We start from the raw sequence: 27943 nt of genomic DNA, 5'->3' as shown, positions 1-27943 counted from the left end.
CATCCATGATGAGAATCTTCCATTACACTACATCCCAGAAGTACTCTGTTGAATTGAAATCTGGTGACTGTAGAGGCCATTTGAGTACAGTGAAGATGGTACACTGTGGTCATAAAGGAATGGACATGTTCAGCAACAATACTCAGGTATTTAAACGATTCCCCACACCCTTAGACCACCACGAGGAGCTTAAACAACTTACAGAAGGCAGGATGGATCCATGCTTTCATGTTGTTTGTGTCAGATTCTGATGGTACTATTTGAATGTTGCAATAGAAATGTGTGTGTGGCACGCAATGTGGTTGTTTGCTGCTGCCCTTCTGCTTCAAGGTTCAATGTGTTGTGTATTTGGAGATGCTCTTCTGCATATGTTGCAACACTGGTTTAAGTTACTGTCGCCTTCATTTCAGCTCAAGTACTCACTCCTCTGACCTCTGAAAACCCTGGAGATGGTTACGTGAAGGACAATCCCAGCCAATCAGCAGTCTCTGAAACACTCATGAGGCACCAACTATAATGAAATGTTCAGAGTTACTTAAATCTCATTCCTTCCCCATTCTGACGCTCAGTTTGAACAGCAGGTCATCTCTCCATCATGTCATCCCTAACTGCACCATCAATGTGATTGGCTGCTTGGACGTTTGCATTAACAAGCAGCTGAGTGGCGTGTTAATGTTCATGGCTTTTATGTGTCGCAATTACACTACCAGCTAAAAATGCATGTGCTGCAGTGCATGCACTTCTTAGCACATTCAAGTCATTTAAAATGACATCACTATTGATGCTAATGAAGATTACGGATAAAATAATAATAATAAAGCAAGTCACACGTGAATATCCTTCCTTCTCCAGGTCCACAGAGAATATCACACTTTATACATGTAAAGCAGAATTAGGTAAGAGGAGCATGCAGTGCTCTTCCTCATTAAACCATATAGGATATAACATTCAAACAGTTAACATGTTTTCGAAAGGACTGATGAAATCAGTGCATTACAACTAACAAAAAACTACATTTGCACTCAAAACAGGTGCAGGTATAAATATTTTAATGAAAACACAAACCCCCTGTGTTAATACGAGGCTTCTCTTACTTTACATCTAAAGACTAAAACACTATAAATTCTTAACAGAGTAAAAAGAGACGGATTTTAGAGCCTACGAGGCAACAACTGAAGACTCCTTCATCCTACTCTTTTAATCATGGTTATAGTTACAGTGAAGACAGACATAAAATTTTAAAGACAATATCCTGTAATTAGATTGCTGCTAAGAGCATCGCATGGGTATCTAGGAATTAACATCTGAAGTGTCTGACTGTCTGTTGTAATGGGTGAAATGAAATAAACTGAGAGACTGCAGCTGCAAAATTTATTCTTAATTAAAGCTGGTGCAGTTTCGGAAGGCCAGCAAAAAATACATCTTTAAAAAGGTTGAAAGCAACATTCAAGACAAGCAGCGAAGGAGACAGAGATTTGTTTGGGGCAATGTAATAAAGCTGCAGGTAAAAAAATTATATATCCAAGTCTGCAGGTGTAGTTTTATTAGATATAGATGAAATCAGATTTGAAGTAAATAAAAAGTGTCTCTTTGTTTTTCAGAACATTTGGCAAAATATCATGATATTAAAAATGGAGGCATACTCCATTACAAAAAAGAGATTACACTGTAAACTGTTGCAAGGATTCATGAACACAGTTAGTTTCCAGTGACTGAAATATTGGTTTTAAAAATTAAATTAGAAAAGTTCTACGACTGCTGAAGTGCTGAGCATCGGTTTGAACAGATGAAACACTTAATGAGCTTAACTGGAGGCTACACGAGGCCACAATGCTCTCTAACGTTATTTGATGCTTTGAACAGCGCTTTAGTTATGTTGTTACATTAATAACTTACAGAGACGCTCATAAACAGCACATTTGTATTTAATTCAGTGTAACTGGGAGTACAGAATTAAAGAAATGAATGATGAGCTTACAGGTCTTGGCCCTTCCTGTCAGGGCTTCGCTGGATCCAGTCGAGTAGGAGGCGATGACCTTGACGCTGTACTCGGTACCACTCAGCAGGTTAACGATCAGCATGGTGTTCACATCCTCCCCCACAAAGGTTTCCAGAGCTTGTCCAGGGGCTGCAGGGTGCGGTGGGATAATTGAGGAGACACGTCAAGGATGAGAAGACGGTCAGTGAAGCAGAAGGAGAACAGAGGAGCAACTTCAGAGGTGATCATTAGCTTCAGCTGCAGCATAAAATATCTGTTTTCCTCTCACATTTCTCTAAACTGTTAAATCTGACAGCTCCTGTAAGGAGCAGGATCAGGATATTTTCTTTTGTTCCTATCATAATCCTATTTTGACAAAACCCAACAAAAAAAGAAATGAGAACCAGGTAACAGCTGAACTAAGCTCAGGTATTTTTACTCCACCTGAGATGGTGAGTCAGTCCCGCAGACTGCTGTGTTTAAATGCTCAGCTTTACAACAGAAAAATATGCTAACAGCCTTCTATAAAAAACGGTCGGGTCTCTTCTCTGAATGCAAAGACGATACGTGAGGGTGAAGTTAACTTGGACTAAGCCTTACACCGGGTTAGTGGTGTGGCTCCTGGCAGTGACAGCTAGATGCTAGCAGCTGCAGTTAGCTGTCTGGCTTCACTTTCACTCATCTGTCACTGAACTCCACCTCTCGACCACATTGTGGTTTTGGAGCTATTTAAAGGATTTTAATGCAAACATATTTGGTACACTGTGTGGGTAATTGTACTAAAAACCAGTCCAAGTCCTCCAGTGTTGGTGAGTAAGACCAGAATCTTTTTTGATCCTTCCTCTGAGGTAAAGCTTGACATTTTAAGTGTCTATGGAGACTGACAGTTTCAAGTGGGCACTGAGGAAACTGCAGAATTTGGCACTTCAGCACTGGATTACATTTTTATTCCTGGTGGCTGGTTACAATAAGAAACTCCTTCAGTATGACAGCGCCCCACGCATCAGCATTTCTGTCCTTTAGTTTTTATCCACATTTATGAAATTGAAGAAATTATAGAATTATGGTTTGCAAACATTTCTTAAAACTGTCTGGACTCGATGGGACTTTAAAACTGTAATATTTGAAATAAGCTAAATAAGAGATTAGGGAGAAATAATTGGTATGTGTTTAAATTACCAGTTAGAGGCTGGTAGATGACCCTGTACCCCATTGTGGGCGACGGTGGAACATTCCAGCTGATCTTGAAGCGATTGTACCATTCCTCTGAGACGCGCAGGTTCCTGGGAGCTAAGAGAGGAACTGAGAAGCAGAGGGGACGAGAAAAGACAGATTATATGTAGGCATCCAAAGTGTTAACAAATATTAAGGAACAAATATCGATATAGGCGAATATTTGGGCATTTTATCTGTGAGTGTCTGGAGTCAAAAGAGGGAAAAAAAGATAAAAGCAGAGCGAGAGAGAAAGACGGTGAAGCAGACAGAACAGCTGACAGAAAAATCATTAACAAAAAGAGAACAGAGAAAAAACATGAAAGGGAAAGAAGAGAAATGAGCTGTGTACCAACAACCTGAAGCCAGAGTTTCAATCCAAATAACGTAAATCCAGCAGAAGCAAAAGGATTAAATATATTCCTGAGTACAGGATGATTAGACTGAGCTTTAATAATGAGACAGAAAGTACAGAGAGGAACTGCAAGGGCAGACGCCGAGTCGGCAAAAGGAAGATAATGACGAGTCAAAAAAGGCCTAAAAGTTTGATAACGCGTAATAAAATTTCAACTGTCGGCACAAAAGTAAAGTCTCCCCACTGTTACAGACTGTACAGTCGAATTAATCTGCCAGAATGATATTAAAACCAGAGGACTTATCACTGGCACGACAGCTGGGACACATCTTTTGAAATGGCCGAATGCTATAATACGATATCTTAAAATAAAGTGATTTCTTAGAGGAACGTGTGCTTTTCGAGCCATCTGTACATTCACATACATTTATAACCTCCGTGCAGTCTCCTCTGCTCCCCCACGGCGGTGATAGATTCGAGATCGCCGTGGTTAATGGGAAACCGGGAGACTTTTCGGGTGGAAATCCCAGAGTGAATCTGCTGGCTGTTGAGTTGCACATTTGAAATGCTAAAAACCTCCCATCGCTCTCCCTGAGCTGCAGCTGTCTCACCATTACTGCAACTGAACCCTCCAAATTATGCCGGCTCTTCTGCCTCATTTTCCCTCTTCACCTTCCCGGCCGTTCACCATTAAAAAGCTAATCATGCTCTCTGCAAAAAGCCGTACTCCCCCCACACCCCCAGTATCTGCTGCACCCTCATATGTTCAAATCCCTCTGTTATACCCGCCTCTTCGGTCGTATTATCTATTTTCCCTGTGCCCTTCCTGGTCCTGAGAAAATTACCATCATCCTCTGAACTCCGTCTGCATTTCCTCCCACTATGTCTTCGCCCTTCAGGCCTAAGGGTAATGAGAATCTGGAGATTTAATGAAACTTTCAGAGTAAAAAAATGCTTTTTTGGGTGCTGAGGAACTTTTTTTTTTTTTTTAGGAACTAGGGTACTAATTCTGCATGCAGACGTCGTACTGGTTCCTCGATTGTACTCTGTGCATCTATCATGTAACAGTTGTTGAGATGACACCAAGTCCCCAAGCTGCTGCCCACTTTTTTAGTTCCTATGGGAAATTAAAGCATTTTTACACAGCAGAGGCTTTAAGTCTTCCAACACAACAGCCAACAATTTAATTGAGCAGCAAAATATTATCATGAGTCTCGGTTAGAAAACGAGGAAAATGATCTAATTACAAACCCAATTCTGAAAAAATTGGAAAAAAGTAAGTAAAAGCAGAATGCAATCATCCGAAAATCTCATAAATCAATATTTGATTCACACTCCAAGATAGAACTCACAGAATTCCACATTATTTTTAAATATTTGATCATTTTTAATTAGATGGCAGCAAAACAAAAACATCAAAAACAGCTGAGAGACTGAGAGAGTAAAGAAACAGAGTTTAGGAATCTGAAGGAATCTCTGTGTGCAAGAAACAGGCCAAAAATCAATCTACGTGACTTTGGGGCTCTCCTTTAAAAACAGGCATGATTCTATCATGGAAATCGCAGCCTCACTTCCAGAAATCCACAACTGCAGGTTAAAACTCGGTCACATAAAGAAGCCATATGGAAACATGAGCCAGAAACACTACCTTCTTCTTTTTGGACTGAGACAAAGTGGAAAGCTCTTTATTTCTGTGCTGAAGTTTGCATCTTTGATGGTAAAGGAACGCATCGACGTCTATGGAAGTGGCAGCTCAAAAATCTGCAAAGGCACCATCAGTGCTGAAAGGCGTGCTCGGGTTTAGAGCAACATCCAGGTGACGTGTTTTTCAGGGGAGACTTTACATATTTCAGCAGGACAATAGCTAACAGGATAGAGTACTTTTTCTATTACAACAGCATGGCTTTGTGGTAGAAGAGTCCAGCTGCTAAACTGGCCTGCCTGTAATCCAGACCAACGGAAACATTTGGAGCATCAAACAAAAACTTTTATAAAGACAACCCAGACAAGAATGGGACAAGATTCTTCTCTCCTCGGTTCCCAGACGTCTCCAGGCTGTTACACAGGGATAAACATGACTCTGTCCCATTTTTCAAAGTAAATCGAAATATTAAAGCCCTAAAAAACATCTATTTTTTCTTGAGTGTTGTTATTAATATCTAATTTAAATGCATGTTTACTTTAACTACCCAGATGTTTACAGATGGCTCCTAACAGCGTCACGAGCCACTGAAATAATGTTTCTGAAGAGAGAAAAACTCTGAATGTGATGCAGACTGTGGGCTGCAGCTTTCTGGAGAAACCACTCGCCCACGATGCTACATGAGTAACTGTCTGCTTCTTTTTCTCCAACAGCCACACGAGCCAACAGGAAGGATAACAAGCATCGAGGGACAAGCACTGGTTTAAAATGAAGCATCTTTTGATGCTTTGAAGGTGTCATCTGTAAAAGCGTGGCTCTATCTGAGTGCTCATCAATTGTTGACTAAATGATGATGTTACAGAAAAGAAGAATCATGCTGGAATTACCAACTTTACTCATCACCTGACAAACACACTGTTGTCTGGCTGTGTTTGAAATCAGCTAAGCTGCTGTGGCAGGCTTAGTCAGTGCAGGGCATCCTGCACCAGTGTTGATGTTTAACAGGCTGGGAACGGGAATGCTTAGACCGGTGCATCACCGCACCGAGGCCACAGTAAGCATCCGTTTCTCTGTGATGTCAGCAGCTTCTGACAAAACAACACTGTGTGATGTTCTGTTAATGAGAACACCTGAAACCACCTCGTTTGAAAAGAGAAGATGAAACTTAAACATGTGAGAGAACTCTTCTCGCCTGAAGGTATTTTTCCAAATAAAATTAACTGCAGACTGTAATTATGCTGCTTTACAATCTTTCCTTTTTAGTGCTTCTTACAGACTCGAAGCTGCTTCAAAATCAAAATCACCCAAATTAAAACACCCTCCTGTCTCTTAAATTCATTCCTCATTCATTCCTCGTCACAACACATTCCACACCGAGGCTATGAAAGTCAATTATCTTCTAATTCTCGGTCTTAAATCTCTTTGCCATCAAGTTGGTAGTGACTTTTCTATCACATTATATTTGTTTTCCCCGCCGCCCTCTCTGTATTACCCCCCACGTCTCTCTCACTGATCACCCCATCCTTCAGTGGATCAAACACAGCTTAATCTGCCTCTTCTGTCACATTATCTATCTTCGGTTTGGGGCTAAAAACCCAATCATCCTCTCTGCATTCCCTGTCATGCCTCCCTCGGCGTTCGCCCCATCCCTCATAGGTTCAAATCCCAAGATTACACGGGCTCCATTTGTCACATCATCTATCTCCACCTTAAAAAACGCAATCATCCCCCCTCCTCTCTCTGCATTCCCCGTCATTCTTCCCTAGGTGATCATCTCATCCCTCACTACCTAACAGGAGCCATTCATCATCAGCGGGTGTCGCAGGCTCGTCGCTTAAAAAGCGGAGAACGTCGTTAGTGTCTGCTAATGTGTGTAATGCGTTGCACGGGGGAGACATGATGGGACGGAGCGGAAAGATGAATGACTTAAATTTAGAGTTTCCTCCACACTGAAAGTGGAGTGTTTGTTCTGTAATGCACTTGGCAGCAGAGAAAATCATTAGCCTCTGCTGGTGCACTCACAGCGGCGCTCTGTCATATTTAACAAAAGAGGAAAAGATGCTTCGCGCATATTTCTGTCTTCAGCTCCACAGTAAAGGAAATGGATGCTGAGCACTGAGCGGTTGCCATCTCTTTTCCTTCCTGGGAAATTGTCTCAGGTGTAATGAGCTGCAGAGATCTTCGGGGTCGGGTTAGGTAGAAGGCAAGTACTCCTATTTTTCATCTTCTTTTGAGTTTTGTCTAAATACTTGTTAATGAAGGCAAAGTTGTAACGAAAAGCAAAACTGGAAGTGCACACCTAATTTCTAATAAAGGTTCGGCTCCAGTATTTTGAATATGGCACTGACAGGGACTTTTCTATCTTGTTACATATTTCATCAAGTCAATCAACGTTTTATCTTGTGCAGTGATTTTAACTTTACAATATAACTGAATCCTTTTTTTGCCCTTGTTGGCAGAAAGAAAAACGCCCCCTTAATCATTCACCTTCAGGTGAAAGAAGATGAATGGCTAACACTTTTCTGCTGGGCTTAAATTGTTGTGTTTGTTTCACACTAATGAGACTTTAAGAAAGTGACAGCCACTGTGGGCGGAAATGCATCTTTCATGCTCAAGTCACCCACAACAGATTCTCCCTCTTAGGAGGTGAAGAGTTTGTAGACAGGCACAAACACCCGCGACACCAGCACCTCATTATGGGTCCGATTAGCAAACTTTTCCAAATCAGTGAGGTCATCTCCATCGCGTTTCCATGTTTGATCCCGAAAATACTCACTTTTTTGGACCCTTGTGGTTGTGAACATGACACTGACATTTCCACTATCTTTTAATTGCAAACCACAGCGCTGCTTTGTCCTGGCCCGTCTCCTGGTCCTCGCTAACCCTCAACACCTTCTTTGTCATCAGGGGATTGTCATCACCTGCACAGGAGGATTTTTTAAAGCTGGTTATCTCCCAGAATGCTTTTGGCCTTTCAGATCCAAACTTTGCTTCATGTACTTGGTTTGAATTATGTTGAACTGATTGTTTGTTTAAAAGAGACGTATGATTTATGATTTTATGAATACATATGGTTTTTACCCATTTCGAGTCTTCAATGAGTTATCCGTTGGCATAATTAAATCATTATATACTGAAACTTAGTATAACATTATAACATGCTGAGACAGACAGCAGATGTCGTGTAGCACAACACATTTTCTGTCCTTCTTTGTTTTCTGTTTGATTTAAAACGGTCACTGAGCCGTTTATTTTTTAAAGCCTGGCCATTGTTGAAATGTGCACCAGCTTTGCTGGCCCACAGTGAAAAGGGTTATAAATGGCTTCCAAAGACGCTGTTATTAAACTGGAGAGTTGGGACCAAACTAAATGGAGACTGAAGCACGAGGTCAACATTCGCCACACTAGGAGATCCAGGAGCAGCAACAACACGACTTCAAGGAAGCAATATAAATACTGAAAGCTGTTCATACATCACCAAAGACGGCATCAAACCCCAGCTATTGACTATTCTTCAAATTGTGTATTTTTATCCAAACTATCATAAATCTAAACATAACCAACCAAAAGAAATAGAAACTCAAAATGAAACCAGGTCCTAAAACAACAACAAAGCTTAACGGTACAGTGAGGACAGACTGGGGAAGGTCCTCTGCAGAGTCTGCTGGTCTTTTTAATCTGTGGTGGCACAGAAACTTTACAGTCAGGAGATGCTGACACAGCCTAGTCGAATACATGGTTTGTTGCCCTTACTCTGGATTCACTTTAGGTTCACATATTTAATCATTTAGTATTCGGATCATAACATGCCACTGTCATACTCACAACATAACATCCACAGAATTTGAGGGCATTCCTCTATTTTGTTTTCGCTTGAGATGTTTCCACTTTTCAAAGAGGACAAAAAGGAATAACAATGATAAATAAATAGAGGGTGGAAGAGGAATACTGAAAACTGCTACTGAATGTAGAAAGGAACCCTCAACCAGATCAACAGGGTAAGAGATCATCTTGAAAAAACAAGCATCTTCACCTTTCTTCATTCTGTTCTTGCCTTTGTTCCCTTGTTCACTTTCATCCTTCTTCCTGTCTGCCCTGTCATTTTAGCCTCATGACAAGATTTTCCCGGCACAAATCCAATAATACTTTAGTCTGTCTACAGCAGCAGGACTGTACCGGAGATCAGAGCACAAAGATGGCAGAGTGTGTCGGAGGGTCACGAGTGTGGCACTCTGATCCACAGCAGCTTCTCAGCTCTACTTTTAAATCCCAGCCGGGGTTATTTGTCCAACTATAACAAACTACTCCTACAGCTGGGAGGAGAACATGATGTTTTTCCTCCATATGTTTCTTCTTTTTCTACACTGTGCCAGTATTTCAGACACAAGAAGCTGAAACAATGTGAGTACAACTGACTTAGAAGATCAGATATGATAATAATAACTTGCTGAATGAATAAATAAGCATTCATTCAGTTCAATTTACAACAACTTTCCCACATGTGGGACTAATAAAGGTTATCTTATAAAAAAGAAACAACAAAATGGTAAATGGACTGGTTCTAATAATAATAATAATAATAATAATGATAATAATGATAATGATATAGATCTTTTTGACTCTGCCTGAACACTCAAAGAATATATTAAGATATATTAAGAATATATTAAACGATATTAAGAGGTTCCACAATGTTCTGTCCCTTCTAGGTTACATGTTTGTGAACCTCTGGCTCTTTTCCAGTGTGGCTATTATTCAAGTCTGACCACTCGCTGCTGTCCGTCAAAAGTCTGTGTCTCAAACTGACCCACGTTTCAGTGATGATAACAACCAATTCTAGTAGTCTTAAATAAACTCATCTATCAACAAATCACAACAGCAGTCACTGCACAGTGCTTCATATTGTACAGTAAAGACCCCACAACAGTGCAGAGAAAACCCCAACAATCAAACGAGTCCCAATGAGCAAGCACTTGGTGACAGTGGGAAGGAAGAACTCTGTTATAGCAGGAAGAAGCAGACTCAGGAGGGCATGTGCTGGGATTTGTTCTCCAGAGTCAAACTGTCACAAAACTGTCAGAGGTCAGAGCAGGACTTCCTGTAAACAAAGCCTCCATCCTGAAAACAGTGTAGATGCACATTGTTTATTAATTAGTTAATTTTGTGTCATCATCTTGTACATCCATCATTTACAGAATGAAAACAGTCTTTCTCCTTGTATCGCTGTCTGTTTCCTGGTCTAATTTGTATGTTTATGTTTGACAGCAGATAAGTTTGTGTCAAGTGCAGTTTCAGATCTGCTCTGAGGTCCTGATCACATGTTAATGATAAAACTCGATACAGGAGACAACTTAAAAAGAGCAGAGAGTGAAGAAAAGAAAGAAACACAAGTCAAACAAACTCAGCATCAATATGACTCACGCGTTCGTCCCGTCTCGGCGGCTGCCGGTCCGTCCCCCTCGGGGTAAACAGGCGTGATGGAGACTTTGTACTCTGTGTCTGACAGCAGAGGCTGCAGAACCAGGCTATTCTGACCAGTGGGCACTGTTCTCTGTAAGCACAGAAATACCACAGTTAGGACAGTTTTGAAAGACAAGCGAGGCCGTTAATGTTTGACTTTAACATTTAGACATTTCCCCATCCTCAGTCTCTCTGCACTGATGTGACATTTCACCTCCCAAAGTTCAGCTGCCAGTCAAACAGAGAAACTGCACTCTGACGTTTTCTTGTTTCTAATCTCCACAGTTTCCACAGCTCATCATCCACTTTTGCTTTGTAATATTAAACGTGTGGATTTTTGTAGCTGCTTCTCAATCATGTTACAGCACGTAGGCTCCTGTAGGATCACTTCATGTAGATCAGATGTAACAGCGGGATAATGTGACTGCTGAGGTTTCTCAATTTAACGGGACCTCGAGTTTCCTTGAAAAAATAGAAAAATGATGTTTCTGCAAACCCAAAAAACTCGTGCATGTCTTCAATGATTTGATTATAATTTGTGTCCACGTGCAGAGATACATTTGCCTCTAAATGATTGTTTCTTTGATCATTCTCATTACCCCGCCGTCCGCTTCCTTCACAGCGTGATCGAGGTGACGGATTGCGGCCTGAGAGTGTTCTCCGTCTTCTCCAGCAACACCGGCCTTCAAGCATTCTGCATTTTTCCCTCTGCTGTTGTTTTTGGTAGCATTTCTGTATTTGCATGTCATTCAGTCGTTAAACGCACTCTCGAAACTTTAGAATGAATTCTGCTAAAACTTTGTAGGGACGTCGAGGAGCCGTGTTAACAATTCATCAAGGTTTCGTCCACCGAGGTCATCAAGGTCAACTCGAAGATTTATTGGTCGAAAACTGACATAAAGCCTTACTAATCCAAAACTATGATTCTTACAAAGTGTGGCGCATACTGAGGTGTTTAGTGTCAAAAATGATAATAAATAAGTGATAACATGTTATATAGAGATAGTTAAAATGATCATAGGTTTTGTGACTGACAAGAACAAGTTTGCATGGGAGATTTTAACTGTAATTGACTAATTTCATTATAACTTTATTGTGTTTACATTAGCAGGTCATATTTGTTTAAAATTAAATCAAACCAGTTTTTGTTTCACTTTCAGTTTCTTCTTCATTGATCTTCAGTCCAGCAGCTCGCTGGTTGGTTTGTCGGTCGGTCTTTCTGACTCCCGTCTCCCTTTTTTGTGCTTTGTGTTCCAAATACTTGTTTTTTTATTGTTAATATTTTATTATAATCTTTTATATTCCATTCTTTGAACTCCTGTCTCATGTGTTGGGTTCCTCTGAGCCATGGATTTAGAGAGTCTAACAAGGACGGATTCAAAAATGAGTTAACAAAGAGAATTAAGATTTCTAAAGCACGAGCTAGCAAAAAAATAGTATTAGCCTTTTTAATAGAGGTGAAGTAGGGCGAGTGGCTGCAGTGGACTCTGAGGTTTCAAAGTGCTGCAGAGGTTAATTGTGTCCAGGTGTCCTCTTCACCTGTGGGCGAGCTGAGTCTTTTATTAAAACTGATGATCTCACACTGAAGACAATCTAATCTCCTTCTTTACCCCGCGGGCATCTCTCCTCTCTCTTCATCTCTGCTTCTCTGCCGTTGTTTGTCTCTCCACATCTGTTGTTCATAAATTATACTTATATGGTGACTTATATTATTTATTTTTGTTTTTGTTCTTTGAATCTGAAACCCAGTGGAGCTCTCTTTCTTCGTTTTTATTCTCCGAAACCTCTGGCTCATTTCCCCTCCGCTCATCTTGAAGTATCACCTTCTCTTCCACACTCTTTCCCCTTCTGTTATTAAACTCTATGATACACACACACATATATTTTATGTATGATGACAGTAATTTCCAACAAAATCCAATTGGAGCAAACTGACAAGGATGGCATCGTCTGGTTGTGCCAATATAATAAAAGAAAATCTTGACAAATCAAGTGGCTCCTGATATTCTATTGGTTAGAAAGAAGCCAAATCTTCTCTCAGTAAACTGAACATATTATACCAGCCCAGCCTTATGATACAGTTAAGAAACACTCGTCTGTTATTTGATCTGCATGAAGCATGCTGTGAATGCTCTAAGTGGCACTGTGAAGGGAAATGTTTGTATTTTACATATGATTGAACACAGAGCTCATTTCGCTCCAGGTAACCAGAGCTATTGTTGTATTTGTGCGTAGGAGAAATCTTTAGAGGTTGAGCTCTCTGCTGTCTGTCTGTCTGCTGGGCCAGTTTGCATTCTGAGCATGTAGAGTCTGGCCCAAACTTCCACTTTCTAAAAAAAAGAAAAAAAAATTCTTATACGTGTCAGTCAGAGCAGCACTGTGGGCCTTGACAAATCAATTTCAGCCCAGTCTGATGAAAAAGGCAGCAAGTCTCTAAACTGTCACAGTGTCACACAGTTGGAATAAACCACCTCCAGCTGCACTCCCTTTTTTACTCCAACCTCTTTGTAAATGCAAACGTGGTCTCATAAAGTATTTATGTGATCCAGAAACACAATCTTGTTTTGACAGAGGCTCCACGCAGGTCTGGAATATTAAGTTTGATCCACCTTCGCTGGAACAACGAGGCTTGAAGGTAAACTGCAGGGTAGACAGTCAAACACACAGCTGACAGAGTCAGCTCAAGGAAACTGTCGGAGTGCGATGACACAAGAAGACAAGAAGTGCTAAACTGTGCAGACAAAACGCCAAAGCAGAGACACGGGGCGAGACTTCAGACCAGGACAACAGGAACCAACAAAAACTTCCAAGCAGAGCTGTGAAAAAAATCAGAAAGACTAATACGAAGAATATTTTGGTCAATATTGAGATTACAGAACAATTGTTGATCTAAAACCGAAATATAAATACATAAACACACCACAGCCAGTCAGTGTGACAAAACTAATGAATAATGTTGAACTGTCAGTAGTCTTGTTTAAATTATTTTTATGATAAATCCAAATAATCGCCAAGTCCTAGATCCAAGTGGGGACGCATCCCTTATGTTGTCAACCACGCGGGAACCTCCGAGGGCTGAAAACTGAAGCTGAGAAGAAACTATCCATACCTGCAGTTCCTTTAGTGGCCACTTGGGGAGAAATCCTCATGCCTAGCTGTGCAGTAGTGGTCGACATCACTGATGATGTTAAAGAAGAACCACCGTTAATCTTAGATCAGGACTTTAAGCTCAGGTCAAGTCATAGGAAGCCTTCAGTTTATTACAGGACATCTAACAGCTGGTAGCTGCTGGAGGCACAAATCCTGGAGGTTTGTGAAGCTAAATGTAATGACTTTGGAGAATATATATAAAAAAAAAAGAAACTTAGGTCTGTTTCTGATATTTATCAGTAACAGACCTAACATTAACAAAAACTAAATAAACAGATAACTGGAAGTGAATCAGTCACACTAAATGAGCAGTTGGGGGACAGACATTTCTGCTGAATGATGCCAAAGATCACAGTTAAAAAGAAATGAGTTTGGATGTCTCCCTCATGAAACCACACTTATGGTGTTTAAACCTAAATGACTTCCATTAGCTAAAACCAGCAATTGAGACATGGCTCAAAGATCAAAAATTAAAGTTTTAGTGCAAAACACTGTATTTATTTATTATTTTCTAATAGCTGTGAGTCTCACACACAGACAGTTACAGTTCTTTAAGAAAAATCCCGTCTGTTTAAGATCCCTTAAACTTTTTAATCCCCAGTTTTTCCCTCCTGGAACAAGAAGCCGCTGCTGAGCAGTGAGAGCCAGAACCCTGCACACGCTGGAATTGCTCTTGATGCCCGGCAGCTTTGGTTTATTGGACGCTGAATGAAGCGGCACAGGGAAATAATGGAGCTTCAATGAGTTGAGCATCACAGCTGCCTGTGGACAGATGGCTTCAGAGTTGAGTCACGCCACGGCTACGGTGTAGACACCATCATCTGGTACGGCAGTGACACAGCCATCTGAATGAACCGAACCATTAACTTCTAGATTTATAAGCTTGTAGAGACCTAAGCACTGAGAGATGTTTCATTTCTTCGTGCATTAATTTTCTAGTACAAGTCTAGCAAGAAAGAACCAGACCAGGTTACAACCTTAGAAGTTGTAACCCAAAAAGTACGGATTGGAAATTGTCCTGTCAGCCTGCACAGGTGCACCACAAACACATTCATACCTGCTAATTACAGCTAAGTAACAGACTAATAACACACTAGCATTTCACTCACTAGTGTCTGTATCTGACAGCAGGCCACAGAGTGTTTGTCAGATGAAAAAGGCTTCATAAGGCACCAACAGCACAGACTCAGTGACTTCAGTCAGAGGTGAAGCTCTGATTGCCTACAGTGCCCCGTGTCGGGAAATTGGGCATTTTGATGTGGGAGTCACTGGGGACAGACTGACTTGTGGAGTCCGTCTGAAGGGCGGCTGGCATCTTAATACGTCTGTGCTGGCTTTATGCTTCTGCCCAGAAGGTCAACATTTGATGATAACAATGGAAATCCAGATATTTCTACCAGCCAGAGAAGAACAGCAGTCGGAACAGGATAAAAACTGAGACATAAACACTCGATAATTAAAATGTTGACAAGATTGGATGATTTATTCTTAGTGTGTTCTTCTGTGTGTTACACGTCTTTAAATATGGCATCCACGAATCCAAAATCGAAAAGGCCCAAATGGAGATTAATCACACGCATGATGAGGATATGTGTATTGTAGGATATGTGCTTTTTTTTCCTTTGCTGGAAGATTCAAAAGTTGCAAAAAGGCCGAGGAAGTCTGATCTCTGGCTTTTCTTTCCTGCATGTTCCTGTGATGCAGAGTTCTGTAATCGTGTTAGAAAACCACTTTGTGACTAATATCCACAATTTAATTCCATGTAATAAGATTTTGTTGCAGCTGCAGATCTAACATGCTAACCACACATTAGCTCTTTAGGACAAGATCCCATCAGTGAAGATGAAGTGGGATGAGCCACATATCAATAACATGTAAATGAGACGCACTCCTTCGGTGGTGCGTTGCCTGCTTTGGCAGCCGAGAACCACAGAGTGAAACTTTGAACAAAGCAGGTGTTTTTTCCTCCCCCCGCAGCAGATAGACATCTAAATAGTAGCTATTGAGCGCAGCACTTGGTGATTCATAACCTGACCGGATTGCCAAACAGAGGCCACAGCTGTTCGCGCTTTGATAAGAGATCTCATTTAACAAGCCGCCGGTGCGAGCAGCTGGTGGCTCTTTATTGTCAGGATGAAAAGGCTGAAGCGGGACCTGTGTCCAGAGTGGGCCTCTGGTGCGGTGGCAGCACAACCAGCGCACAACAACACACACCAGTGAAGTCAAAAGTCACTGAAAGATGAGACGGTTTTGGAGATATTTGACACGCGTTAACCTGGCAAAGTGAACACCCGACCACTTAGGATTACAAAGATCCTTGGAAGCCATGCTCTACATTTGTTAACACCAAGAGACAATTATTACAGAATAAATGTGATTTGCACAAATTTGAAAGAAAACAATGAGAGCATGAAAAAGAAAAAAGTCTTTGTGATGCGTGTAAAAGCGTGTGTGTGACTGGAGTTTAAAGAAAGGAAATCTGGGAGTTTGTCTTTAATTAGGATTCAAAGCAGCTTTTATCATGAAAACTCATCACATTCTAAACATGACATGTCTGCCTTCTAACGGGGACTTCGAGTCAAAACTCTGCATCGCTGTGAACCAGACAGAGCTTTTGAATTAGACACAAATTAGATTTGATACAAATTTACTTTCAACAGTTGAGCAGGAACCCTGAAGTTTGACCCTGATTACTTTTAAAGTACACCCCCTCCCCACACAGCCAGATTCCAGGCATAGCTAACACTTTTGTCTGGAATATTCCACATTCAGGTTTCCCACACGGCACAGGTTGTTGGTTTTTGCACCATCCAGCTCCTGCTTCCTTCCTGAGTGTCAGGAGTGCAGAAAGCATCAATGCCCCTTTTCCCCTTTATTTAAATTGTCATTTAAGTGGAAGTGGACAAAAACCACTCTGGGATTTTGTGCCTGTGCTCAGTGTTGGTTCAAAATCCTGACCGGTCTTATGAGTCACACTCTGTAAGCATGAAAGCAAGTTCTGGTAATAAAAGTCAGAGTTTCTGGGGTTAAGGTAGAGACCCGGAGCCAGAAACTGAACTTTCATGTCATATTTTGTTATTAAAAATAATATTTGGCTCCCTTTGGACATTTCTGGCACTCGGGGTCATGATTGCGCCCCCATTATTGATTTATTGTCACGCACGCCTGTCGAGCGCGGCGATGGCATAATTTTGCACGAGTGTTGTTTTCTATAAAGCCCTTCACCCAACCCTTCTCTCTCTGCTCATTACTGCAGAACCTGCCAGCCTCTCTCTACCTCACTGAAAAAAAGAAAAACTCTTTGAAGGTCTGCCACTGTTTTCATCATCATTATCCTCTTCCTGCTCTCGTCTCTTCGCCTTAACTAGACTCTGAAGGCCTGCCATCAACTTCAGTAGCACTGACTTTCTCTCCAAGGAGGACTTCTAATCTGAGGGCCTGCCATCGTCTTCATCAATAATCTCCAATCCTCCTCCTGTTGAAGATCGACGCTCTCTTGTCTGTTCCATTGCTCCCCAAACGCCTCCCATATCTCTGTCATATCTCCATATCTCTGCAGTGAACAACTGATGTGCAGATAGATTCAAAAACAGTTATTATAACCAGTGCCAAACCCGAATTAAAACCTAAATGATACAAAGAATGTGCTTTTAAACTGCTCTGGCTTCGTGTAATAGTGTCTGTGTAGGTTCTCAGTCAGCTAACTGGACGTCTGTCAGTTTGTGGAGATGTTTCAACCACGAGTCCCGGGTATTTTACCCCTGGTGGGAATTTGTCCCCTTTGGATGGGAAGGCAAAGGTCCTTGAACAAATAGTCTTCTATACAACAAAAAGGCCTCTTTTAGCATTAAAAAGCACTTACTGGTATTTAGGCGTGGACACAGGTACGTATTTGTAGGAGTTTGACTTTCAGAGCATAAAATTTGAAGAGTATTTAAAGGAATCACACAAATGTAAACTAAAGTTTACGGCTGCAAATTAAACTTCTGCAAACTGGTGATGTGGTCGTGACGGCTGCCACAAGAGATTTTCATTTATTTTAAATGAGAGGGGAAGGCTTTATCAGGATGAAAAACACATCGCTGTCAGTTTTGAGTTGTTTAGGTGGTGTTTGTGTGCTGGGGCTGATTGTTTGTTGACTTTATTAATGTGTGACTCCTATAGGCTAAGATACTGTTGCTCAGTGCTGATGCTGGGAATGAAAAGCAGGCGTTGCTGAAGACCGTTGGAATGAGCGTCAGACTTCACGTTAATTATTCTGAAATAAAGTGTCTCTCTCGGTCTTACCGTCTCTGCTGCTCGGTCTCCCCTCGCACTGATGTAGCTCAGTCGATAATGTCGAACATTTCTGGGGTCGACGGGCTGCCAGGACACCCGCATGCTGAACGTAGTTTCTTCATCGATCTTCATACTTCTCACCCCATATCGAGGAGCTGAAGGGTCGGACAGAGAAACTCTGGCTGCAGATCAGTGACTCAAAGATTAGCTCAGTGAAGCATGAAGCTGTCACAGCCCATCACAGAAAATGATGGTATCAAAATGTCATCATTTTGGCATTTAATTTGCTCAGATTTTCATATCACATCAGTGTCTTCGGAATATCGAAACGTTCCCTCGGAGAACATGTCGGAACAACACACCTTCCCTCTGATAATATAGGAGCAGATTTACAGACACTATCAGTGAAACAGGAGCAGCAAACTTCTTATCTGATTTACAGTTTCAGAATTTTGATCTTATAATATCAGCATTTATAGCGTCACTTATATGCTCTAATTTCTTGAAACTTTTTTCCATTGCTGCCATTTCAACACAAAACCACAAACAGTATTATCACGAGTCCTAATATTATTTACTTTATCTTTTTTCTTTATTTCTCTGATTTCTAAAAGACAATAACTGGTCTCCATTCAGACGAGATTTGTTGTACGTCTGTTCATTACGTCATTAACAGGTTAGTGACACTTCCCGAAATCCAAACTGAGACGATCCCGGCTGGTTTGCATTTACGTTTCTTTGTCCTGTGCCAGAATAGAAAGAACCAGACATTTACTTCATATTTGCAGCTTTACTCTGTAAATCTGACGAAATAATCGAGACTGAGTAACTAACTGCATCCATAAGTAACAGTTTGGTTTTTCTTATTTCGTCTGGAAAATTTCAAATTCATGAAAAATATGTGTTGCACATTTAAAAGCTAATTGGTTACTACAGTAAAAAATTGATCTTCAGGCCCACGTACTGCGTGGAGAAATGAAAACTGCCAGAATTTGAAATTCCGAGTCAGTATTTGACAGTTCCTGGAAGATTTCTGTTGCCTAAAGAATTCCCATGAGCACTCGTTAGTCTGCAGTTCCACGTGCACTTACACGGCTGCTGATTGATGAAAATCCCTCTTTTCATGCAAGTTAGAGACCATAGAAACACACCAACAGTTCAAAGGCATCTATTACCCACGTTCTTCATCAGCACAGAACCACAAACGCTGCCTCCGTGCGTTTGGTCAATCAGCAGTTTGAAAGGTTTGAGAACTGAACATCAGGCAGTGTTTCCCATTTTCACCAGTGGCACCAGTACCAGTACCAGTGAACAGTTTCTACATTAAACTTCCGCAACACGTTGGTGGGAAAGAAGTCAAGTGAGAAATGAAAGACAAAGTCTCAGGATGACAGAGTTGATGAAGGATGAAGAAAAACGAAGACGATGGAGAGAAGAGAAAAAAGATCCAAATTCATCCCAGCCTTTAATTACCTGCTACGGTGGTGGTTGTCGTGGCAATGGTGGTTGTTTTTTCAGCTGGAAATCAAATGCAGAAATATGTCACTGATGTGACTGATTCATTAATTCACAAAGTTTAAAGGATCCTTTGATGTCTGATTCCTCTGAGTGGTTTACAGAATAATAACAGAAAGAAGACAAACAGTCTCAGTAATAAACACAACAAACATGAAAGTGTGAAGAAATCTGTGGTTTTGTAACAATAAATTTACCGGTGGACTCCACGAGGATCACCTCATCACTCTCCAGCTCATTCCCGTAAATGGCGGCCAGGAGAACTTCGTACTCTGTCGAGGGGGTGAGGTCCTTTATCAGGTAGGTGTTGATATTCCCATTCACCAAAACCTGAAACAGAAGGACAACAAATCTGCTTTAGACCGACAGGTGACAGATACAGAGCGAGAGGGAAGAAAAAGATGTTCAAAAATGTTTCATTCTAAGAGTTTCCTGATAAAACCTCTTTCTACAAAGTACATAAAAGCAAAGTCACCGTCAGTTAAGACAAGGATCAAAAGACATACAAAGGCCAGCAAATAAGAACCAACAGGTGACTCCTCCCACAGCACGCCCTGTTTGGGGATCCGTATCTCACAGATGATCTCTCAGAGACTCACTGGTGTGACAAAGTTGACTTTTATCTGCTTTCACCTGCGCTTCTTCTCATATCTTAATGAAATCATTTGATTGGTGTTTATCAGGTTTAAAGACGTTGCCAGTCAACAATGACTACGACAAAGTCAGCACACAGTTATTAAACCTGGCTGTGTTGGCAGGAGCAGCTTCGTTCCTTAGTGCTCGTTAGTGTTTAAAAGGATCCGATCTGCTCATTTCAAGCAACATATTCTTATGGAGATGATGCAAAATAATCCTTATTTATGTGACAGTCAGACTGAGGAGTTTGGTGCAGCCCCTCAGTCTGTCCACTGCCTGGATGAAGCCATTTATCCATCGTCCTTTCATTATGTCATTATTTCAAACTCTGCCTATGTTTAATTTGAGCATTGACCAGTATAAAACTTTGTAAAGAGTTATAATGGTCATTAAGGACCAGTGACTGAATTCCATGAAAAAGCGTTTTCCGTCCTGAGAGATGACGCTTCAGAAAATCACCCAGGAAATTCAAAGATTTCCAGGTGACTTTCTTTCACCTTCTAAGCTTAAAATAAACGTATAACAGCACATAAGAAACGCATGAACACCTCATTGCTCTCGTCTCCATCGGTGGGTGTCCAGGTGAGTCGATAAAGCACCACATCAGACGCCGGGTGACCCCAGGACACCCTGAAGCTGTCTGTGGAGATGTCACTGCTCCTCAGGTCCACTGGGTCCGGGACAGTTTCTAAACAAACGCCAACAACTCTGCTTAAAACCATTTCAGAAATACTTGTGAATATAACAATCTCTACTACAGCTTCTTACTTGTGGTGAAGCTGTCTGTCACAACCTCAGCTTGTCCTTCATCATAGACGGCAAACACACCAACAGTGTACTCCGTCAGTGACGTCAGGTTTTTTAGCAGCCAGGTTGTCACACGGCCAACATCCACCTGGAGACACAGGACCAAACCCCAATGACATTTCTTCCTCAGTGACTCTGTTTGCACAGACAGTGCACGGATACTGGACCAATGACTCCACTGGAATTGTTAAACTTCATGGAGGAACGACAGTTTCCCAACACTTAACCACTTCCTCTCTGACGAGTTTGGACAAGCCTGATGACCTCACCTCATTGGTCTGGACTCCATTGGTTTTGACGTACATGATGCGGTACCCTTTAACCTTCCTGGAGGCGGAGTCCCATGTGATCCGGGCAGAGCTGTGATCCACCTCCGAGAAACGAAGGTTCCTCGCTGGGATCAGCGGTACTGAGGGACAGAAAGCAAACTGTAAACACAACATCTGGAAAGAAACGGCTGTGAACTGAGTTCCTCTGCCTATGGAGGATGGAATCAGCCAACATATATATTAATCAGTTGATTAATTAAGTATGATTATTGCACATATAATGCAATATTATTATTCTGTATTTGCATACCAATAAATTAACCTATTTATTTACCTTCACTAGTTTATATATTTTTTAGCTTAGTGTTCCTGCATTGACTTTGGGAGACTGGCAGCTTTGGTCTTCCATACTATTTTATTAAATGTGCCTTTCAGAAAATGTTCCAAAACTTTAAATCATAAAAATTGCCCAGTTGCTCATATTAGCATAGTTATAATCCCACGCTGTAAGAAAGTGTGTGTGGCCTCGGAAATGGAACATCTTTCAAACTGAACTCATACGTCGCAAAAAGACGAAGAAAGAACGAAAGAACAAAACAGCTTTATGTTCTTTATCAACAGCAGAAACATGAACACGCAAACACAGCCGAGCCTTCATGAGAGGCCTGAAATCGCGACCCCTGATAACAGCAGGTCTACCTAATTCACACTCGCACTCATGGGGGTTTGTACAAGGGTTATTGGACTCCACTACTTTTAATTATAAAGTGGCCTGCAGCTCATTACATCACCGCACTCCCTCAGGCTCTGCCTAAATGTCCACTCTTTCTCATTTCTTCTCGCCGTCTCGGAGGTCTAAAAAAATCCCCCCTGCCCTCACTTTAAAAATTCAGCCGCAGAATCTGATTCTCTCTGAGCTTTGAAACTTTTACATTTAGAATCGCTGATCTGTTTTCTTCAAAAAAAGAAAAGAAAAATAATTCTGATTGTACCCACCAGTGCTTCACCTCAATTATACCGAGGGTCAGATTAAAAACAAAGCAGCAGAAAGTGAGGCAAGAGAGAAATACCGAGTGGGCTGAAGGGAGGGAGATGCTGCCACGGCGTTTGCACCGGGGTATCCCAGGGTCACAACAGCAATGAGCAAAAAGCAAATTAAAAAAGTTTAAGGACAGGTAAGTCGCTAAAGTTTCCAAACGTCTACATATAAGAGTATTACGACACCCATATAGATGACGCTACAGCTCAGGGCTGTCTCTGCAGCTGGCAGCTTTGCTCAACACCCATACAACTCTAGTGTTGCTTTCACTGACAGCTCAGCCAATCAGAGCTTTCAACACTATTATAACAGCTCTGATGAAGTCTCATTAAAAGGATCAGCAATACAGAAAGTGTGCTCCTTTATTTAATTTGATTAGGGGTTCCAGACTAGACAGTGAAAGGTGGAACCCATCTTATTTAAAGCTCTGACATCAAGGTTCTGCTGTTTTGCTCACTTTTGAGTTTGTAGTATCATCGTACCAAGATCAAACCACGTGGCTCTGGACCAGGGGTGGGCAACTCCAGGCCTCACGGGCCGGTGTCCTGCAGGTTTAAGTTCTCACCCTGGGTCAACACACCTCAATCAAATGATTAGTTCATTACCAGCCCTCTGGAGAACTTCAAGACATGCTGAGGATGTCATTTAGCCGATCAAGGACACATCTAAAACCTGCAGGACACCGGCTCTCGAGGCCTGGAGTTCCCCCACCCCTGCTCTAGAGCCCTGATGGCCATGGCCAAAAAACCTCACCTAGAAATTTTCTAGGCGTCCTGGCCAAATGTCTGAACCACCTTAACTGACTCCTTTCGATTTGGAGGAGTAGTGGCTACTACTCTACTCCACCTGACCAAGCCACTTAGCACATTTCTAAGGGACACCCAGGACACCCTGTTTTCTGTCTCTTGTATTCATGATTTAATTCTTTCAGTCACTACCTTGAGCTCGTGGCCAAAGCTGAGGGTAGGAACAAAGCTTGACTTTCTTTACCACAGCAGACCAAGAAAACCTCTGCATCCCCACTAACACTGCTGCAATCTTTCTGTCAATCTCTCACCCGACTCTCGCCCCACTCATGAACAAGACCCTGAAATAGTTAAACTCCTCCATTTGGGATGGCGACTCTTCCCCCACCTGCAGTGGGAACTCCCTTTTCAGGGTGAGAACCATGGTATCAGCCTTGGATGTGCTAATTCTCATCCCAGCTACTTCTCTTTCGACTGTAAGGTGATCCAGTGCAAGGTGGAGGTCACTGCCCGATGAAGCCAGAAGAACCCCAGCATCTGTGAAGAGCACTAGTAAGCTCCTGAGGGCACCAAAGCAGAAAACTCCCAGCGCTTGTCTATGTCTACATCTTCTGTCCATAAAGTTAACACAGTCTCACTTACTTCCAGCAACACACCCTCTGAAGCAACGAGACGCATTCAAGAACCCCAGTGTTTGACAACGGCATCTGCAAGTAACTCTGTTGGCATCAGAGTGTGAGCATATACAATTTGAATGTGTCTGCACATATATGCATTGGAATCAAGCCGGCAACAACAAAAAAAGCTCCTGCTGCCCAAAAAGAAAGTTGACATTTTTCAGTGAACATACAGTTAAACATCAGGCCTTTTGAAATAATGTGTTCTGGAGATAATAAAGACCCACAGATGGAACAGGCAAAAGAAAAAACACAATAAAATCCCATAACAGTCATACACCAGTCGTGGTTTGGGTTGAAGGTAACACCATGCTTAATAACTGAATTCTGCATCATACCACATCATGTCCAAGAACGCGTGAAGACAAAGTGAAGCCATGTTTCTGAGAGCTAAAGGGGACCAATCACAGGCGTGAAAAAACATCAGAAATCACAAACAAACAAAAAAAGGAAATGGATGGATACAGACTGGCCAAGTCAAACTGGAGATTTGCATGTCATTAAAAAGTTGTGTGGGAAGCACAAGAAAACCCTCAAACATCTGCCAGCTTCTGTAGAGCAATTCTTGTTTCTGAGTGTGGCCATTTCCACAGAGGAATATTCTGGTTTTTATTGTAGCTAAATTATTGAAAAAAAACTACTTTTCCTTTTGAAATCCTTTCTTATATAAACGGGATCAAGTGTTTGCAAGTCTGTCATGACATGTATAACCTCTGCAAGCGCACACACTTACAGCTACAGTTAAATAACAAACAACCAATGAAAAAAACAATTCAAAATCAAATCTGCATACTGTGGTCTCACGATCTGCTTCTGGTTGTAAAACCACAAAGTGGGAAGATGTGTAAAACTCTCTGTAGTCTGATTTTGTATGAGTCTTTATCTTTAATCTCCATCATGCTCCTTCAAAGCAAAAGAAATCCAAACCATTTGCATGTGCAATGGCCTCGTTTCACTGCAGTGATCATTAAAGTACATTTTGTCTTAACAATGGAAGAAACGACAGTTAAATGATGAGAGGAAATGAGGGATGAGAGGCCTCTGATGACACAGAGAGGCAGACTGAATGAATACGAACAAGCTCGCTGAGTGAAAAGCACATCACGACCATCATTCGCATCATGTGGTGTGCAGCTAACGAGGAACCTCGTTTTTATAACGCAGAAGGAATATTTCAGGGAACGGGGCTGATACAAAGACGATGACCAAAACATAATGTGTCCCATCTTCATTCAAGGGCATTAACTCCTGCCTGCATGGAACAATAAAAGTTATTTTATTCTGAAAATGTATTTGACAGAAACCCTAATCCCCCCACCCGCCCCCTCTTCTGACCCGCATCCAAAGCCTTACACACACCATAAAGACATAAACATGCCCTGACTTAAAGCCGCAGGCCTCAAACCTTAAAGGAAACTTCATAAAATGTTAATTAGTGAGCACGGTGGGGATTTAGGGTGGGCGGAGCGCCGAGTTACTCTCATCAAAACTCTAAAGAATGACAGTGAGGTGCAGAAAATAGCTGGAATAAGGGAGTCAAAGTCGGCGCCATGTAGAGAGTTTGGCATTGCGGGCTGCTAGTTTTTGTCAGGAGCAGGATACGTGTTGGGACAGGACGTCAGCATGCTGCAGCCGTCTGGGAAGAAACTATGAGCAAACACTCGGCAAATGAAAAGCAAATATGTCTGCGGCAGCTGATCCCTCTGATTAGAAAACACATAAAAAAGATAATGAAAGAAATTAGCTGATAAAGGGTTTGGAGGTTTGTACATGGAGGATGTAGGTTTAAGTACTTGGAGATGTGGTTTCCTCCTGATCAGACAGCTGAGAGTTAATGTCCTGAGGAAAATGAAAAATGTGCTGGCTGCTTTCAGAGATGAGAACAGCAGTGACTCCAGTTCAAAGGGTCACAGAACCTGCCAGGGATTTAATGAAATTGAATTTCACCAACAGTTAGTAAAGCATATTGATGTGCGGCCTTATATTTCTATTTCTGCGAGGACCGGTTTGACTTTCTTTCAGATCTCAACTCCAAGGACATTAAAAGAAGATGAGGACACTTTGTGAAAATTTTGTGGCTGCTCCTCATTTTAAAACCATATCCGGCTGTAATATGTGAAGGATTACAAAGTCCGTGGAATATTTTTGATATCTTGTGTCTTTAAAAAAATATTTGCATGCTTAAATATTTAGTGAAATTGTTTATGCAGCCACGACTCAGCTTCTTTACACTTGAAGCTCCTAAACTGTGATGCTGATATTTGTATGACGTCCACATTGTTGTTACATAACTCTGGTGATCAGAGCAACACTTAGTTTTAATGGATTTATTTTTCAGCCAGAGTTTGAGGTGGATCCATGTCGTTCAGTCTAGAATCAGCCAAAGTTTGGAATAAGCCAACAGGACAAGTCCAACCAGGCAAAAGGCTTCAGCTGCATGGTAACCATAGACTGTATATGAAGCATAAATGTAGCCACTCTGTCATCACTGACTGGTTCGGACGCCTGTTTTGAAGGTTCAACCAAAGCTTTACAGGTGACAATGTTCTGGAGACCTAAAAGTGTTATTAGCAAATCCTAGAAAGCTCGTATATTATGAATGTTAATCACCTCATAAACAGGAAATACAACAACTTTATCACACCAGTCAGCCACAGCAATCCATGTTGTTTATCAGATAATTCCATTAAAAAAAGCTACTAATGGGACCAAAAACACAAACAGTGGCCATGAGGAACAACTCCTATTAGCTAAGGTGGCACCAGTGTGATCAAGTGATGCTCATATTTAAGCGTTAGTACATTTTACACAGATAACTTATAAAATAAATAAATCACCACATGTACAGTTGCTACTAAGAAACAAACTAGCTACAGAGGGCAGCATGGGTTCCTGCTGCAGGTGGTAAGCATGTGTATCTGCTGTAAAGTTGGACATTTCAGCATGAGAATCTTTAGCACACTGAAGATTTTGGCTTTTCCTTTGGCTCCATTTTTCAGCTACTGGCTGCTAACAACAAATCAGAGGAATATTTGAGTCATTTGATGGTGGGAGTGTTTTGCATGTGTCAGACTTACATGTGGTCTGCTGGCTGGTCATGGGGTCACTGGCGTCCTCCCCGTACATGGCGTAAACTGTCACCGTGTACTCAGTAGCTGGAGTCAATCCTTCCAGCTCCACCTCAGTCACCGAGTCATCCACCTTCACCTGCACACACACACACAGCAGGTATGTGCGTTTAGCATAGACACAGAGACTTTCTAGTAGAGCCTTTAAATCTCTGTCTTGTCAGTGGATTTCATCCAGTCGTTTATCCGCCCTGTTATTCATCTCTCTGCACGTCTACTCTTCTATCATCAGCAGTCCCGTCCAGGCAAGCAGAGAATTAAAGTGTGATTGCATGAGATGATTTCTGAATATGGAGATCTTCTTTTACATTAAACAGGAGGGTTAATCAGGCTCTTATAGTATGTCCCACATCTACTGAGCTGAAACTCAGAACAAAGGAAGATGATGAAACTCTGTGTTTGGAGGACCGCAGTGGTCGATTTCAAAATGTGAGAAAAACATCAGTTGTTTTTTGCTTTGCAGCTGTAGCTTGTTTACTTAGCCGAAACAGACCTTTCAGTCCCCACAGAGGCCGATTTCCTTCATCTCTATCGCCAACACAGAACTCAACGAGTCTGCAGCTGCTTACACAGCGTGCCCACAAATATTCAACTTCACCATCACTTATTCTGCCAAACATAAACTGGATGCAGACATAATACAACAAATGGCTTTTCTTGTTTCCTTAGAGAACTACAACGTACAGCAGGAACAATCTGCCAGTAGGTTTGGTATACAACATGATCAATAATTACTGTTAATACTTTAACAGGTTTTTGGTTTTTTTACTTCATTTAAGAATGTTTCCACCTTATGTTTTGGCCTAAGATGTAACAGAGTTAAATAACTAAAGGCTTGATCTCCGTTTTTGTATCCTGAGACAATTTTCTGAATAGACTCTAACCGCCGAGCTTTGGGACGCCCCTGCCTTTCTCACACTGAAGTAGGAATTTCAATCAGAATCAGAGCTGCTGCAATCAGATAGGATGGCTTAAAGAGGACCTGCTCTGCTTGTTTCTCACTTCATATTTTTATTCTTGGATTCTATCAAAGCGACTCTGCATCCTTAAA

General features: G+C 41.5%; 1 protein-coding gene across 1 annotated transcript in view; it reads right to left on the bottom strand.

Annotated features, from left to right (window-relative positions):
• The window catches only part of LOC116317240 (collagen alpha-1(XIV) chain-like), a 159299-nt gene that overhangs the window by 62328 nt on the left and 69028 nt on the right, over window positions 1–27943 (bottom strand). The window contains exons 13-22 of the mRNA XM_039605355.1: window positions 26842–26971; window positions 21303–21442; window positions 20995–21121; window positions 20775–20914; window positions 19788–19920; window positions 19549–19593; window positions 18085–18230; window positions 10609–10738; window positions 3158–3280; window positions 1979–2128 (exon numbers count right to left, since the gene is read on the bottom strand). Of these exons, the coding sequence (XP_039461289.1) occupies window positions 1979–2128; window positions 3158–3280; window positions 10609–10738; window positions 18085–18230; window positions 19549–19593; window positions 19788–19920; window positions 20775–20914; window positions 20995–21121; window positions 21303–21442; window positions 26842–26971 (1264 nt within the window). The remainder of the gene's footprint in view (window positions 1–1978; window positions 2129–3157; window positions 3281–10608; window positions 10739–18084; window positions 18231–19548; window positions 19594–19787; window positions 19921–20774; window positions 20915–20994; window positions 21122–21302; window positions 21443–26841; window positions 26972–27943) is intronic.

Source organism: Oreochromis aureus, linkage group 22, assembly GCF_013358895.1.
Source record: "Oreochromis aureus strain Israel breed Guangdong linkage group 22, ZZ_aureus, whole genome shotgun sequence".
NCBI classification, from domain to species: domain Eukaryota; kingdom Metazoa; phylum Chordata; class Actinopteri; order Cichliformes; family Cichlidae; genus Oreochromis; species Oreochromis aureus.
This window is presented reverse-complemented; position numbering and strand designations above follow the sequence as displayed.